This window comes from Sphaeramia orbicularis, chromosome 3 (assembly GCF_902148855.1).
Source record: "Sphaeramia orbicularis chromosome 3, fSphaOr1.1, whole genome shotgun sequence".
Lineage (NCBI taxonomy): Eukaryota > Metazoa > Chordata > Actinopteri > Kurtiformes > Apogonidae > Sphaeramia > Sphaeramia orbicularis.
The window spans coordinates 9,196,159-9,214,607 of NC_043959.1; the positions used below are offsets into that span (position 1 = coordinate 9,196,159).

General features: G+C 39.0%; 1 protein-coding gene across 4 annotated transcripts in view; it reads left to right on the forward strand.

Annotated features, from left to right (window-relative positions):
- glceb (glucuronic acid epimerase b) overlaps window positions 1-18,449 on the forward strand; it is a 113,506-nt gene that overhangs the window by 68,458 nt on the left and 26,599 nt on the right. For all 4 annotated transcript variants that reach the window (XM_030122841.1, XM_030122834.1, XM_030122849.1 and 1 more), the window contains one exon: window positions 13,508-14,037. In XM_030122841.1, the coding sequence (XP_029978701.1) occupies window positions 13,521-14,037 (517 nt within the window). In that variant the 5' untranslated portion in view covers window positions 13,508-13,520. The remainder of the gene's footprint in view (window positions 1-13,507; window positions 14,038-18,449) is intronic.

Genomic DNA, 18,449 nt, shown 5'->3' on the forward strand with positions numbered 1-18,449 from the left:
AAATCTCATGTAAAGTTAGAGCAAAAAACTGTATTTTAATTATGGAAAATTACAGTATTTTTATGAGATGGTTATTTTCCGTAATTTTACAGTATTTTTTTGGCACCCCTGCTGCCGGAATATTACTGTTTTTTTACTGTTTTGTTTTTTTTAAGTGTATAGATATAAACAACAAACAAGTTCAATGACATCTGCAAACAATATGTGCACTGCAGTCTTCAGCATATTTGGATCCAACTTAAGCCTCTGTCACAAACATTCTTACGAATGATGGGTTCGTACTAATCTCCCGGTTCATACAAAACTGGAATTTGTAAACATTCGTGGAGGGAGCAGTAGTTTCTTATGGCTGTCTTACAAAGTTGGTACGACCTCCGTTTAAGTTGCAAGAGCAATTTGAAGCCTCCTCGATAAAATGACGTGATTTTGTGTCGTATGAAGACCGTACAGTTGTCACGTTCTTCGTAAATGTGTCTTGGGACCTTCCGATTTCATACCTACGACCACTTCATGAATTGTTTTGTCCTAAGTTGGTCATACAGCACCTCTATGCTCAACTCACGGCACTCTCAGGTCATTGGTAGGAAGACCTTATGCTTTTTTGGAATATTTAGAACGGTATATAAACAATGGCCGTGTACTCTCTTAAAAGTTCCATGTCATGATCATCGCCCCCACCCCACCCCACATGCACTTAAACATTTTTTGGTGTGATTATTCAAGTGAACATCTTTGTTATTGTTTGCTTTTTCTGTCACTTTCACCACTCTTCCTGATTTGATAGTTTGTCAAAATAACTCTTGTGCCTTTTTTGTCTTAACATTAATAATTGTAAAATGAAGTCCTCCAGCAGCCCCTGTCAAATACAATCTGGAGGTGTGACTTTTTTAGTTTTTTTCTTTTTTCAGTGGTGATTTTTGCAATGTGCTATGTCCAAGCAACTTGTACTGTCATAAGGATGCTTTCCATCCCATCCTTTTAGTCCTCGTATTTCAGGCCCTCATAAACTCATGCTCATCAGCAGTGTTGGGAATAACGGCATTAAAATTAGCGGTGTTACTAACACCATTATTGTTTTCCAGTAACGGGTAATCTAATGAATTACTATTTGAAACGTTCCAACGCCATTACCATTAGCGGCAGTGAAATGTGGTGCGTTACTATGCACTGATATCTAACAGCTGTTATCCGTTCTGACTCACTCAGCCAGGCACGAGAGGTGTGATGTTCGCAGACGAGTTGAGTCTTTTGAACAGCTCTTTTCAGTGAACGATTCGAGCCAATTCGTTGCGAGCTGTTCGTTTCTGTGCTGTTGTTTTATTCAAATTACCCACACTGTCTTCATGCTTCACCTGTGTGTCCATGAGTCTGAGTTGTCCACACTTGTCTTCACCTGAACGACTAATGACATGTACGAGTTTGAGTTGTCCCAGCACACCCCATTCACTTGAACGCAGCTACGTGTGCAGCTAATTTAGGGGAGGAGTTATCAGTGACAGTCCGACTGGCTGGACTGAAGACATTTACTGCTGTGTCAGGGAGGAGCGACTGGAAAAAAATGGAGATTTGGGATTAACTGGAGGAGCATCTTCTTCTATAAATGCAGATATGCACTTATGTGGTGGAAAAGCTGGGCCCTGGTGGACCCAAGCCGGGCCCCGGTGGACCCCAGCCTGGCCCTGGTGGACCCCAGCCTCACCACAGTTATGGTATTCAGTACCTGTCAGCTGTTCTACTGTATGAAACTGGCGCTCAAAAATCAGTTTCCTTTTACATATTTGAAGGTTTTTCAAAAACAATAAACATAATTATTACTTTCCCTGGTAACTAATTACATTTATAAAGGAGTAATTCCGTGACTAATTCAGTTACTTTTTTGGGAAAATAACAAGTAACTATAATTACTTTTTAAAAGTAATTTGCCCAACATTGCTCATCGGTGGCTTCCATTAAGTCTTTGAGGGTTTAGTGATTAGTCCTTCAGTTAGAGCCTGGGAGTTTATCCACAGTCTCTAATCAAACCTTCACCGGCGCTGCTTAGCTCTTGTTCTGCATCTTTAGTCTCCTGATAAGATATGAAATCCCACAGACTAAAATGACAGTTTTGACAGAGGAATTCCTTCCTGTTTCTGAATCTTCTTGAACTTGATGTGTCTTTTATGTAATTTTTATCTTGCTGTGTGTTATATCATTTTGTCTTTTGTGTCTTTTTTGTCTTGTTGCATGTTTTATCATTTTTGTCTTTTGTGATGTTTTTGTCTTGTGCCTTTTACATTATTTTTATCTTTGTTTTCACTTTGTGTTTTATTTCATTTTTGTCTGTCGGTCTCATCTCGCATATTTGACATCATTTTCATCTTATCTTTCTTGTGTCATTTATGTTATTTTCTTCCTTTATGCCATTTTCATTTTGTTTTATTTTAGGTCATTTTTGTCTTTTTAATGTTTTGATGTTGTCTAAACCAGACGCTTGAAGAAGATGCTTGCAATTAATTCTGAAATTGGATATTGACTTAATCTGTGTTTATTTTCCTTGTTTAGTCCTATTTCTTTTGCTCTCCTTCCCTTGCTGTATTTTTTTAAACCTTTATCCACCTACTTAATTTCTAGTTTATTTCAAGCCTCTTGAACTTTTTACAACCTGGTCTTGAAAATGAAATGTGGTTGAAAAATGGAAAGTGATGTTCCCTAAATCTGAACATTGCCGCGTTAACAACCATGAAAAACTGTATCTTATAATTGACTAGCTTGTGGCTCTAACTCCTTTCCCCACTGTACTTACTGTTCAGGAGTCAGTGTATTGACAGTGCTCTGGGAATGAGACATGGCTTTAGAGCAGTCATCTTCTATTCAGACTGAAGCATTAGGATAGTGTCTGTCGACCATGAGCCTGAGCTCAACACTGGGATTGAATCACTATAAAAAGAGCCAATTATTTATAGGCCATTCTCTGACAGGTCTGGTCCTGCTTATATATTTCAGGGTTCCGTCTGCGTCATATTTTTAGCATCATCATGGTTCCCATCGGCCTAATCTTTCATCACTGTCCCGGGCTGACGTTTCTCTAAATATCAGTGATGGTTTTTATGCATGCGGCAATAATTTACCGGGCAAAGATGTAGCAAAGCATTTGTCACTAGGGACTACAAGATGGCCGAAAAAATGGAATCTGAATTACACCTTTTGAAGAGTAAGACAATGTTTAATTTATTTTGTGATGTTTACCTCCGCCAAGGAAGTTATGTTTTTGCCAGGGTTTGTTTATTTGTTTGTTTGTCTGTCTGTCTGTCTGTCTGTCTGTTTGTCTGTCCGTTAGTGTGCAACATAACTCTAAAAGTTATGGACAGATTTGGATGAAATTTTCAGGGTTTGTTGGAAATGGGATAAGGAAGAAATGATTAAATTTTGGTGGTGATCGGGGGTGGGGGGGCCCACGGGGGGGGCCGCAGACCAGAAAATTTCATCAAAATCTGTCTATAACTTTTTGAGTTATGTTGCACACTAATGGACAGACAAACAGACAGACAGACAAACAAACAAACAAACCCTGGCAAAAACATAACCTCCTTGGTGTGGGGGGGCCCATGGGGGGGGGGGGGGGGGCACTGATCAGCCTTGGCGGAGGTCTGCGCTCTCTGAGTGCTTTTCTAGTTTTTTTTTTTTTGCCAGAAATTAATCTGTCACTGCAGTCGATTAAATATTTAGTGTGTGATTTTTATACGTGGGGATACGGCTATAATGACTAGTCAATAGGGATGGGAATCGAGAACCGGTTCTTTTTGAGAACTGGATCCCAGTAGCTCGATTCCTTAGAATTGTTTGCCTGCCTGCTTAACGATTCTGCTTATTGATTCTGCCTTTGTTGCGCATGCGCGATGACATCACGCATACGCTTCATTGTTTTGGTCAGAACATAGCCAACAGGGTGTTGAGGCAGAAACAGTCTAAACAGACGATGCCAGGTCCAAACAGACGACGTCAGGTCCACTGGAACACTGTCAAAGCTTCCATTTCTTCGAAAGGGTGGAATCCCTCCAATCTGCTCAAACTTTTGTCCACAGTATGTGATTCACTTGATTCTCTACTTAATGACGCTTGTGAATGTAGCAGCAAATTGAATACCAGGCTTTCATCCGGGCCCAGTTCCAGTTCTGGTGTGGGCAACAAACGTCGTACCCCCTCAAATACAAGTTTCCGAAGGTAGGGGAAAGGAAATGAGGTGCGCAACAACGGGAGACGAGCAGAGTGGAACCAGTTCCATGTAATAGAAATGCGCCAATAGAAGAATTAATAAAGAGTCTTTAGTTTCACCTTCACTGCCCCTTATCGGATCGATAAGCAAAATCTATAATGGAATCAGAATTGTTAAATTCTTATCAATTCCCATCCCTACTAGTCAACTAGTTGAAAAATAGTTGACAGCAAAATTTGTTGATTACTTATTTAGTAGTCGACAGGTTGTTAGTGGCATCATGCACTTATAAGAGAAAAAAGTATTTTATTGCTGCTTGCAATATTTGTTGAATGTTGAATTGAATATTTAACAAACTTTGTTATGCATTCTAATTGTTAGGCACCAAATGTTCTTGTTAAAGGAAAGAAAATGTTTTTTATAACGGCATTAAATATAAATAAGAGCCTTTGTTTTTTTTTTTTTTGCAGTCCATAATCTGACTAGTCATCGACTACTATAATGACTAGGTGATAATTGAAATAGTCATTAGCTGTAGCCCTAAAGGAGGCATCTACGAGAGTGACTTTGTTCAAGAGGCACCATCATTTCTGTAACTCTAAAAAGGAGCAGATTACTCTTGGCCATTTAATACCCGTTTTAGTAGTGGACGGTTAAAGCTGAGATGGTGAAATGAACTTGGGCAGTGCTGGTTTTCATCCCACTCAGTCGTCAGAAGCCTGCGCTCAGTCATTGCTGTAATTCTACATTCTATCTGAGCAGTAAGCTGTAATTAGTGCGGAGGAGAGGGCCTCGGTGTGTGTCGCCTACTGATTTCTTGCTGGCTCCGTGAAAATGCCACAGATCCTCTGCAGCCATGAAACCGTGGGTCCAGACTGACTGCTGGTGCATTGTTTGAGGAATTCATCCAGCAGGCATCAAACCAACAGCAAACCTGTAAGACAGAAGGTAGTGAATATCTGCTGTTACATATAGCTGCGAGCAAACTGAGTCACAAACACAAATAAAGTGCTGCCTTGAAATGAATCTTAATTATATCAAAAAATTTTAAAAAGCAGTACTCACATTCACACTAGCATATTTTAGGATGGTTTTCTGTTTTTTGAACCTGTGGAAGTGGGCAATATTCCAAGAAACAGCTCAGAGTTTCCTTGAATAATGTCATATTGTATGGATATTTCTTCTGAAAAGAAACATTCCACTGGTTTTGTACTAAAATGATAAGTACTCATTGCTAAATCCAATTGCTGCATATAATTTGATTAGATCGTCCACTGCAGGCAGGATACATGACATGCAGCTGCATCCACGCCTTTGATTTTAGAGGATTTCTGAGTATTTTCTTTGCAAATTTGTGTAATAATCTCAGAGAATGTACAGGTTTTGTTCCTCGAGGTTTTCTCAAAGTATTACTTATTATTCTTATCAGGATAGAGCTAAGAACATATTAAACACAAGAATTAAGTGCAAAACCACTGAAGTGCTACACCTAGGCCTGCTGAGTAACTCCCAGAAGACTCTTTTTCATGCTTGTACTAAAGGAGTTACAAAAAAACCCAAAAAAACTCTGGACTTCAGTTTGGTTGTACTTTCAGACAAACTGCAGTTTTATGTCAGGAAATGGGCACACAAACAGATAGGAAAAGAGATGCATTCACTGCCTCATCTTCATCATTTTGAACAGCAAACGATGTGAATGAGTGTTGCATTAAAGAATATCTCCTACATTCAGAACTTGATCCTCAAAAGACCATAAATATCATTTAAAACAAACATTCAGATTAGGGTTGGAAATCTTAGTTGTAAGGTCAATACGATGTGCATCTCGATACAACATCTCTAATCCAATATATTAAAGATGTGTGTGTGGCACCTCGTGATGCGATGTGATACAGTTCACAGCCAAATTAAATCACGATACAGAGCGGTTAAGCACATTCTGATTCAACACATTCATTCTGGTAAAAAAAAATATGCAGTGCAATTCAATGAGCTTGATTATTTATGTATCAAATAAGACCATGACTTTTTACAAGGTGACTTTTGTGCAATTTCAGAACACGTGCCTTACATACAGTCAATTGAAAAGGTTAGGACTGTTTCCAAAGTCGTTTCTCTGTTTGTTTCTAACACTCAACTTCTTGCTCCATCGCTGAATGAGTTTGTAATGTAATGTACTTGTAATGAAGGTAAAACAGAAAACCGGTTCTGTCACTTTAAGAGACACCTGCACAAGGTATTCTGGGATGGGCTGTTTGATATGTATGTGACTGTTTAAGGAAGTATCTCTGGTATGTACGACAGTATTCAATGCAGCTGATATAGTAAAAAGTACATGTTCAGAAACCACATGTGGTCACCTTCCTTCTATGTCTGTCAGATTTAGATGCAGACATTAACAGTATTCATCCAGCCACAGTGCATCTGTGGAGTTCATACTGTAGTGTGCAGTGTACACATCTGCGAATCTGCGGCGCATGTTAACGTGGGTCTGAAGAAAAGAAAAACCTTACTCAGAGCAACACTTTTTGTTTCCATCCTACTTATAATACTATCGGGGGGGGGGGGTGGTACAGGGTTGTGCGGAGTGTATCACATGTACCTCACAATGCGTACACACTGAGCTAGGGATGTACCAATTCCGATACGAGTATCGGGTATCGGCTCCAATACTCAGTGTGTGTATTCGTACTTGTAAAAGTAATCCGATACAAATGCACTGATACCACTTACGGCCGTGTGACATTCCCAGTTCAGTGCAGCAGGTACGAGGAGGAGGAATAATGTGTGTGGAGTGTGAAGAGTGGAGATTTAACCAAATAAATGACGGTGATAAAAGTAACGCTGACTGCAAGTAACATTACAGACACAGACAGATACGGATGCAGCGTTCTGTCCGCCCTCTACGTACATTCCATCCGTTTTCCAGGTGCTGGCGGATGAGTAACCAGACGAAGACGGGTACGGAGTGGTGCGGACCGCCGCCAGCGGAAGTGAAAATGAAACTTATTGCTCATTTCTCTTTTCTCTTCCTGCTGAAGCTTCGCTTTTAAACCTTACCAGCGAAAATGCTACAATATTAGTATCACATTAGTGTTGCCTTTGTCGTTTCCATGTTTGTTGTTACTGACTTTCTTCTTCTCAAAAAACTTTTTTTTTTTTCATGGTATTTGTCCAGTATGGCTGAGTATGGCTGGTGGATTAATTAAGAAATGCTCATTCCAACACATTAAATGTCAGTAGCAGCACTTTGTTCCAGTCAGACTAATGACAATGACAATAAAGCACATTTACAAAAGGAACTAAGAACTGGTATGGGATTATTAAGTACTCGTATCGGTACTCGGTATCGGCAAGTACTCAAATCTAAGTACTCGTACTCGGTCTGGAAAAAAGTGGTATCGGTGCATCCCTACACTGAGTTCACAAGTGCACAATTCTTTGCTCAAAAATTGGTAGTATGATAGATAAATGTTATGTAGCATATCCATGCCAATTTGTAACAATATTTGAGCAAGAACGTTTTATGCACTTTGGCGCAAACCATAAAAAACTGGTGTCATCACTGTAGCTCCATAACAGCATTTTTTTTTCAGATTTTCACATTGAAAAATAAAGTTGGGCAAATCACCACCTTTACCAGGTTAAAGTACTTACTAATACCTACAGAAATATGTGTAATAGAATGTTGAAGGTTTTTTAGTTTAAGAGTTACAGCCCATTGAAAAGCAGAACTGTAGCTCCATAACCGCTTGACCTGACCCCACTGCATCTGAAGGACTATTTGTGTAATTGCAGCAGTGCCACCCAGATAAGCTAAGTAAGTGACACAAGCCAAAACAACACTTATCCTTGAGGTCCAGAGGACTGAACGGCAGCTTATTACAAACAAGGGCGGCTTGTTTACTGGCAAAAGGCACACTTGTGAACCCACTTTTTCAATCAAATGCAATCCACAGCTTCTTATTTGTCATAAATTTGCCATTTTGCGTGTTACCACAGTAGATTTTGATTAGTTTGTCATAAATCATCCCAATCAAGGTTCTAATAGTTTTGGATTTTTCATTATAGTTTAGTTTTATTTAGTTTTGACTTTTTTTCTCTAATTCAGTTCGTTTTAATTAGTTTTTAGAGCAGGTTTGCTACTTTTTACAAGTTTTCATTTTTTTTCTAAATGCTTAGTTTTAGTTTAGTTTTAGGGGTTTTTTTTTATATCTTTGCTCCTCTTGTCCATCGTATTCAAATAAATCCCAGACAGGACTCTGCTGCTTTCTCCCAACTTTAGTCTCCATGTTTCCAGGTAGAATGGGGACCAGAAGACGACTGGAAACCACAAGTGATGGACCGTCAAGTGTCGTACGGTGCCGCTAGCTAAAATTGCTAGAGCGAAATAAATTGATTTCATGTCAATCCGACATTGACAAAGATGAAAACGAAGGGAATTCTATGCATAATTTTTTATCTATTTTAGTTAGTTTTGTAAGCACACAATACAGTGTGCGTTTTTTTCTTTTAATTATAGTTTTCATTTATTTCAGTTAAAAATGTTTTTACAATTCTACTTTTCGTCATTTCATTAGTTTTCATTTATGATAATAATCTTGATCCCAATTACTGATGGAACTTACTTATGACTGTCCAGGTTTCTCACCAAATAAGAGTCTGGAAAAAAACCTTGACACAGTAACAACTTGTCATCTATTTAGTAAAACATCTTCCAAGCTGTAGCCTCTCTGGTTTATTAAGGGTTTTAAATCAGAGTGGATAACAGCTGTCATCTGTCTAATATCACATTTTATTTCACCACTTAATTTTTATAGTTTCTTTCACTTCACCTGATTTGGAGATGTTGTCATTCAGTGTTTTTCCATGCACTTAACATCTAATATTAAATTTAATTTTAATTTATTATTTATTTATTATAGGACTTCTTTTGCTTGTTTTTAAATAACTTCAGTTAATTTGTCCTTTTGCATCAAGCTGTTTATGTAAATTGTCTGACTTTAACTTGAATTTTACCTTGAACTCCCTGGAAATGAGGAGAGATGTGTGCATTCAGTGTGTTTACATTCACTTACAGTTGCAGTCAGTTTGTGATCAGTAATCTGTTTTATGGAAATTCCAGAATAAAACATATTTATGAACAATTTTGAGAAAATTTGTTCATGTGCGAAAACATTGTTCAGCATTGGCATGAACTAAGACTGTTTCCTCCATTTTAGGGCCACAGAGCTGTTTTTATTGGGTCCCTGTTTGTCAGAAGGAAATATATAGCAATAATATGATGTGTGAATTCTTTTTCCTAGGGATGCACCGATACTGATACAAGTATCGGCATTGGCTCCAATACTCAGTGTGTGTGTACTCGTAAAAGACATCCGATACAAATGCACCGATACCACTTACGGCCGTGTGACATTCACAGTTCAGTGCAGCAGGTACGAGGAGGTGGAATAATGTGTGTGGAGTGTGAAGAGTGTGGAGATTTTTCAAAATAAATGTTGGTGATAAAACTAACACTGACTGCAAGTAACGTTAAAGACACAGACAGATACGGACGCAGCGTTCTGTCCGTCCTCTGCGTACATTCCATCCATGTACCAGGTGCTCACGGATGCGTAAACAGAATGAGAATACCAGCCGGAGTATGGAGCGGTGCGGACCACCACCAGCAGAAGTGAAAATGAAACTTATCGCTCATTTCTCTTTTCTCTTCCTGCTGAAGCTTCGCTTTTAAACCTTACCAGTGAAAACGCTGCAATATTAGTATCATATTAGTGTTGCCTCTGTCGTCTCCATGTTTGTTATTACTGACTTTCTTCTTCTTCTTCTTCTCAAAAAACTTTACTCTTCTTCGTTGTATTTGTCCAGTATGGTTAATTAAGAGCGGCGCCCCCTGGTGGATTAATTGAGAAACGCTCATTCCAACACATTAATTGTCAGTAGCAGCACTTTGTTCCAGTCAGACTAATGACAACGACAATAAAGCACATTTACAAAAGGAACTAAGAACTGGAATGGGATTATTAAGTACTCGTATCGGTACTCGGTATTGGCAAGTACTCAAATGTAAGTACTCATACTCGGTCAGGAGAAAAGTGGTATCAGTGCATCCCTACTTTTTCCCAGCATAAACAGAAGAAGAGTTTTTTAATGTTGGTCTCAACAAAATTATTAATATTCCATAAAAGAAGAAGGAAAGCATGTGCAAGCAGGTTGGAATGGGTGGAGTAAAGTGTCAGGTGTGTTGTGTGATGAGAGTGTCACCAAGAATGAAAGGAAAGATGCACAAGACAGTGGTGAGAGAGAGCAGCCATGTTGTCTGGGTTGGAGACAGTGGCGCTGGAGGCGGAGCTGGAGGCAGAGCTGGAGGGAGCAGAGGTACAGATGCTCAGGCTCTCTTTTGACCCGGGTAGTTTGGATCAGCAATGAGTACATCAGACGAACAGCACATGTTAGATGTTTTGGAGAAAAAGTCAGAGAGGCCAGACTGAGACGGTTTGGACATGTACAGAGCAGGGATAGTGAATATATGGGTAGAAGGATGCTGAGGTCTAGAGGAAGACCCAAGACCAGATTTATGGATGGAGTGAAAGAAGACTCAGGTAGTTGGTGTGAGAGAAGAGGATGCAGAGGATAGGGTTAAATGGAGGAAGAGGACTGGCTGTGGAGATCCATGAAGGGAACAGTCGAAAAGGAAAAGAAAACAAAAGAAAAAGGAAGACAAATGATCAACAAGAGGACAAGACCATAGAAGCCATAACAAGATAAAAAAAAACAAGAAAAACAAAAAAACAACGTAAAATCCGTAAAATTTGAGATCAAAGGAAGACTTTATAGATAGTGTTTTTTGACTGTGGAAGAGTTAGAAACTGAGATCTATGGAACTTAATAATAGCAAGGCTAGTCTGTCAACAGATTATTAATGGGGTCAACAGAGCAGTGTTGTTACTGAAGTTTATGTGAGGCACAGGAAAGCACAGACAACTGAACTTTTTGCATTTCAAATGGGTTCATTCACACTGAAGTTAAAAAAAAAGACTCCAATTTGAAAAAAAAAAATCCATGGGCAACAACTGTAAAGAACAAAACAAAGAAACCGTGCTTTAATTTTACATGTTTTCCCCAATATGAACAATAAGTGTCTACTGGAACACCATTAAGTTAACTACTCAGTTCAGTTCTGCCTTTTAAGAACTCACCAAGGAAGCATCATTTTGGAGAGAACATCACAGAAGTGTTATTGTGAGCTTGTTGTTAGCATACCAGTAGCTAGCGTTTAACGTCCGTAATGTTTATAGCTCATTTTAATCTCTATAGTTGACTTTTTCTGAGCCATTAACCATGCATTTGAGAAACAAAACTTACCCGTATCATTTGCCGCTGTTTGAACAACAGACTTGTCCACAATCGAAAGCCACAAGTCTGTGGCTGCTGTGGCCGAGTTCAGTGCACTGGTGGTCTGATTTTCCGGTCTACTTTAAACAGAGTCCAGCAGGTTGAAATGCAGGATTCTTTTCAGGTGGCCGCTGTGTCCAAGTTGTCTTTTCTGGTCCCTGTACTCCTTTCGTTTGTTTCAGAAGCTGGTCCAGGGTCCGGTCATAGCTGGCAGCAGCCATCTCTCATTGTATTTGTTTGAACACCGGTTTTGTTCGAGAATCTCCCTCCAACTTGTCTTGGACTTCAGATGAAGACCACGCTGGTCTCCTCCTCGGTCCACTGCTGCTTGTTTTTGGCATCTATAACTCTTTCTCTGGTTGTAGTTTTAAGAATAACGTTTCGTAGTTTTCGCTTTTCCTGTTTTTGGTCTGTAACCCCCACATACTGATGACATGGGAGGTCGTGTCATCAGTTCTTAGTCTGGCCCCGGTTTAGCCCAGCTCAAAGTTGGTGCTTGTCTGGAACCTGTTTAGAACCACTTTGAAACCACTTTGGAACCAGTTTAGCCGGTACGTAGGCAGTGGAAATGCAAAGAACTGATGTTAAGTCAGCACTGAACCTGTTTGGTGAAAAAGGGGTATCTGAGTACTCCAGCTACCTCCCACCATCCAAACACATGCACCTTAATAGGTTAACTGGTCAACATAAATCCCCCTGGATGTGCATGTGAGAGTACGTGGTTGTTTTTCTGTATATGTCAGAACTGGTGACACATGCTCTGTGTAGCCCACCTCCACCTGTTGGACGCCAGCCAGCCCAAGGCCCATTTCAAGGACTAAGCTTTCAGAAGATGAATGAATGAATGAATTCCAGTGAAGTTTGACTTTGATGTGAATACTCTTTGTTCCGGACATGTGCCTCGTAATAATTGTAATTCAATAGAATATGCCGAGTCATTCCTATTCAGTATGACGTTGCACTTCATTTTATTAGCTCCTTTTCCACCACAGAAACTTTTCCAGGGACTTTTGAAAAACCTTGGTGCGTTTACACAAAAATTACCCGGGTTAAAACTTTCCCTCAACCCCAAACTTTTCCTAAAAAAAAACAATGCTGGTTAGAGGGTAAGACTTTTCAGATTACCCAGAATTCTTGGGGGCAAGGATGTGTACTGAAGAACGCTGATTGGTGGAACACACTGTTAGCGTTTCACGATTATGCTCATCCTCTAAAGCCAGTGTGTGGAGGCAAAGTTTGTTTATTCCATTTCTGCAAGATTCTCTTCATTTGTATTTTGATCATTTGGAAAATGGTGCAATAGAAAGGAAGCTGCAAAAATAGGACAGACGACGTCCATACCCTCTTCGAATTAAGCCAGTTGTAGTGTTGGCCCGTTCCTATGAGTGCATTGCTATAATCTGTCTGTCCTTCAAATAGGCTCTGGATAATAAGCCTGGACTTCATTGAATGTATTTGCTGAATAGACTCTTTTCAGCAAATTCATCTTGCTCCTACAAATGCATTGTAATCATCTGTCTTTCCATCTGAATACATTAAAGAGTGTATTTAGCAAATATGCCCAAAACAGCCTGGACCTCGTAGAACGTATGCTGAATATGCTCAAAAGAAATTCAGCGGGACTTTAAGTCAGTGAATCAAAACAGTCGAGCCTGATTTTGAATACATTTTTCGGAACTTAGAGGTACAGTGGAAACGCAAAGCATGCAGATTAGCAGGAATTATTTTACCCAGGTAAAGAAGTTCCTTGTAATAAAAGTTCCAGGCTATCTGGTAGAAAAGGGTCTATGGAGTTAGAGGTGGACATTTTTCACAGCCCAGGATCGCATAACTTGCTAATTCATTAAACCTATTCTCAACAAACTCAGTCAATTGTTTTTTTTTTTTCTATGTCCCTTGTGTTTTCATGTCATGCAGGTGAGTCGTGACCATGCGCTGCCTGGCCTCCCGGGTCAACTATAAGACCCTCATCATTATATGCACCCTCTTCACACTCATCACTGTGTTGCTGTGGAACCGCTGCTCCAGCGACACCTCACTTCGCTTCCTGCCCCGCGCCGCCCTGGTGGCTCCGAGTCCCAAAGTGGGGGATTCCAGCATCAGCAGCCAGCAGCACCCCCCACAACCCCCAGAGCCCCCGCCTGTCGTCGGCGCGGTCGGAGGCATTAAGTACGAGGAAATCGACTGTCTGATCAATGACGACACTACGATCAAAGGAAGGCGAGACGGAGGAGAGGTCTACCTGCCCTTCAGCTGGATGGAGAAGTACTTTGAGGTGTACGGCAAAGTGGTGCAGTATGACGGCTACGACCGCTTTGAGTTTCAGCACAGTTATTCCAAAGTGTACACCCAGCGGGAGCCCTACCACCCAGATGGAGTCTTCATGTCTTTTGAGGGCTACAATGTGGAGGTCCGTGACCGTGTCAAGTGTATCAGTGGAGTTGAAGGTAAGATGTATGTCCTGTTTAGGCGCCAGAAATCAAATCACTATGCCTATTGCCTAATTGCCTAAGATTAGCCATTACATTTTTTTAATAACTATACATTTTCTTCAGCTTTTAATTATTTGAAATTCTCTGCAGAATGGCAGTTTAAAACGCCACCAGACAATCACAGTCATTTCACAACATGAATATGTAACACATTAACAACCACTTTTTTTTTTTTTTTAAACCCTGTCCTATTCAGCAATTTGGCCTCCAGTATAAGTGTACTGGGGTCACGAGTTGCCTAACAGTTTTGATCTAAGAGGGTTTTGAACCTTAGATCAATTCCCCCTATTGGTTGGATTTAATTATTTTATTACTGTATGGGTATAACCTGATGGGAGAACAGGACAGGGGTTATACACAAACAAACACTGGTAGAGACCCTGAAACCGAGACAAACAACAGGCAAAAGCAGAACAGTAACAACAACAATAAACAGTAACAACAACCAGTAAACAGTAACAACAGCAATAAACCATAGCAGCAGCAATAAACAGTAACAACAATGAATAAACGGTAACAACAACAATAAACAGTAATAACAACCAACAAACAATAACAACAACCAATAAACAGTTACAACAACCAATAAACAGTAACAACAACAATAAACAATTACAACAACCAATAAACAGTAACATTAGGGTCTGATCAAGCGGTAACGTGGACTTGAAATGGACATTGATATGAGAATGTGATAACATGTGGACAACTCTTTACCATTGTGTGCATCACCCAAAATGTTGACTTATCTTTTAAAACAAGCCAGATATAATCATAATGCACAATCATATTTTGAAAAACCCACTTTTGTTAGTCTTTGGTTCATTTATTTGTGTATTTGGACCCTAATAGTTCATAAAGTTTGAATTTCAACCCTTCAGGTGCTGCAAACCTATCTTTATCTTCATTCCAGCAAAAATCAAGTGGATTTCTACAACAATTAACAACAGCTTTGATTTTTGTAAAATATTCTGGAACATTTTTTCTTTTATTCAAAGCAGGTTTCCACAATTCTATTTTTACACAAGCATATTTTGCATGCATTTTACTTATTTGTTGAGATATTTCACATATTTGTTAAAGCTATACAATTAATATATAGTATAGTAAATAAACTTTTACCTAAACTACAACTGGGTAATAAAATAATAATGTGACATAAATTTGTATCATCTCACAAACAATTTTTACATCGTTTTTATCATGGTAATTTTCCAAGGAGATCAGTGGCTGTGATTTTCACAATGTCATTTTCTATCACAGTAATTATTAGAATTTCTTTGTCTTCAGGGATTATTTTATTTAACCCTTTCATGCACAAATTATGAGAACCTTACTCAAATTTTTTTCCTGAGTGTTTTTATTCCTCTTTAGGCATGAAAAAAACAATGCAATTGAAAATTTTATTCTGAAAAATAAATAAAATAAATAAATAAATAAATAAAAATATATTTAAAAAAAAATAATAATAAAATGCATTAAAAAAAAAAAAAAAATTCTCATCAACCTATTTTTCATGAAGTTGCAAAAATGTCCACTCACCTGGACACCACACATTTAATTTTTGATGCACAGAAACATGTATTTACTGATAAATTGTGTAAAAACTATGGGGAGGGCTTGTGATTCTGGGGGTTTATGCTCAGGAGAGATCTGTATAGTGTTACCGATTCATGTCAGAAAAGATATGTAGTGTCTTAAAACTTTAATAAAGATGTGTGTAACAAAAAACAAAAAACCCCGAAAAGAACAACAAAATTCATGAATATATAAGAGAACAGTTGTAGAATAGCTGTCCACTGTAGTGACCAGTATGCATGAAAGGGTTAAATTGACAGTTAAAACACAAAATATTTCAATTTGTTTTACTTAATTTTAATTGTACATTTTTTATTTTATTCATTAATTCTGTGCTATACCTGTTCACTCAAACTAGGGGTGCAATGGTACACGGTGTGGTATGAGCATGTACCGTGGTACGGCTCATTTGTCATTTTCAAATGACATTTCTTGGCAAATCACGTTCATGTTAGAGCTTTGATTTATGGAATTCTACTGTCATTGGTTGAAGCTGGATGCGGAGCCCGTCACGAGCCAGACCTGGAGCACAGCCCTTCTACTTTCAGTTACCCCTCTTAATATTACCAGTAGTATCTACATTAGTAAAACCTCCTCTGTCGTCGCCATGTTTATTATTATTGACTGTCTTCTTCTTTTCAACAAACTTTACTCTTCTTCATGGTATTCGGCCAGTATGGTAATTAAGAGCAGCGCCCTCTGGTGGATTGATTAAGAAATGCTCATTCCAACGTACATCACGCATGAAACTATGAAGGCAGTGAAACAGACAAACCTACTTACGTACATAAAGCAAACATAAATGAGCCTTAAGGCTCTCCATCAGCTCCCAGTTACATTTTGGCACACGGCTGGGTTCCGGCCGGGCTCCAGCTGGGTTCCAGCCGGCCTCTGCCTCCGAACCATACCATACCGTGAACCGTGACTCAAGAACCACAATACACACCATACCGTGGATAACCTGTACCATTGCATCCCTAACTCAAACCCATGTTACCACTGAGGTAATGAGGTCTATTTCAGCCAAATGGAGCATCTCAAATTCTCCATCTGTAAAGGAAGATGTCATCAATGACACGGCTCAGATTTCAGTCCCTGGCCGCTATCCTCAAATGTTTGTCTTTCGTTTAACCCCCGTGCTCTCAAACACGACTTGTTAAATGTTTCTTCATTCTCTCTGACACTAGTAGCATTTGTTTGCATAGAGACTTTGTTGGATATCTATTGTCTATTTGTCTGCACTTCTGGAGTCCAACCTCAAGTCTGTTTTCACTTCAAGGCGTCTTGTAAAATAATTGCTAGGAAGAATCAATAGCTCATTTTAAAAGGCTATTAGTTCAAACCACACTGTCATCAATATAGTCACTGGAAGACATGGCTGAGTGTACTGGCTTGATATCCACAAAGCGACATTCATTGTCCTTTTACATAATCAAAAAGCAAGAATAGCAGTTGTTTTCTTTCCATCAGATGTTCTCTGATACAGTTACAAGTTTTCAGTGACACTGGAGTGGGCAGAGTGTGATAGATATTCATCTGCAGTCTATTATTGGATCTGATCAAGCAATAGGCATTTATTTGGGTGAGGAGACAAAATAAGCAATGATATTTTCATTGGCAAAGTGTCATATGCAGAGGTAAGCTTGATGAGTGAAGCTAGTGTTTAAAAGAGCTAATTTTCTATTCTTTCTATTGAGATGAATTCTGCAGTTTATTTCTTGTAATCACTAACCCACATCTGCTTACTATCTTACTGAACTACTTGACACTGTCGCCTTCTTTATAGTAAAAGTGTGTAGATAAAGATATGCACAATAATGCAGAGACACCCTGACAAGTTTAGTTTATTTTCACAATAATTTAATTGTATTATGTCGATACTACTTTTTGTTTTCACAACAACTGGATCCCTTAATAAAAACCGTTTTGATTGATAGCTGGAGTTTTCTCACACTCACTTTTATTTCCTGAATATTTTTGTATGAACATGAGTGTTTTTGTTCAAAATAGGAGAAACACATTTCCACCTACACATATAAGGCTCATAGATTAAAGCCTAGGCTTGTTGTTACTGCCAGTCCATAGGCACAATCATACACACCCCTCTTCGACATGTTTTTTGTAGGTGAAAATAGCACTTAGCTATTCATCTTTAATTGGGTTGTCACAGTCTTCAGGCTTTAACCAAGATTATGAGAGCTTTTCTGTGGCTGCTGACGGAAAAGTTATTTAAATGTACCTTCAGCAAAATGTGTGAAATGGGGAACTGAGGTCTCCTTTAGCTACTGTTACTCAAATTTGACCCTGAAATATTCCTAAAATACTACCATTTGACATCTATTTAGCGTGTACTGGTTTCTTTAAACTGTAACACCTGAAAGAAAAAAGAATTTCAATCTCAGATTCATGTAAAAATGCATGTACAAGGTCCCACCATCTGTAGGGCTTATGGCTGTATAACAGTGGGTTAGACATTCAGGCTTTTCTTTTTCTTGTTTCTCCAGAGACACTGTGTGACAAAGAGTAGAGTCGAGAATAATGAAGTTCTAGGAGCCAGGACACTATCATTAGTGGAAGTAGTTAATCCTCTTAAATCTTAAACAGCCTCTTAAATCACAATCTGTCTCATTTTTTATGTCTTTCACTTTTTCTTGGACTGTCTTTATCTACTCTATCCGTCTTCCTGCAGAAGACCACAGCCATGAAAGACCCGGGCTGCATCTTGAACACATGCTAAAATGAACACTGAGCATTTCAATGGATAATCTCAATTACCATAACACTGGTAC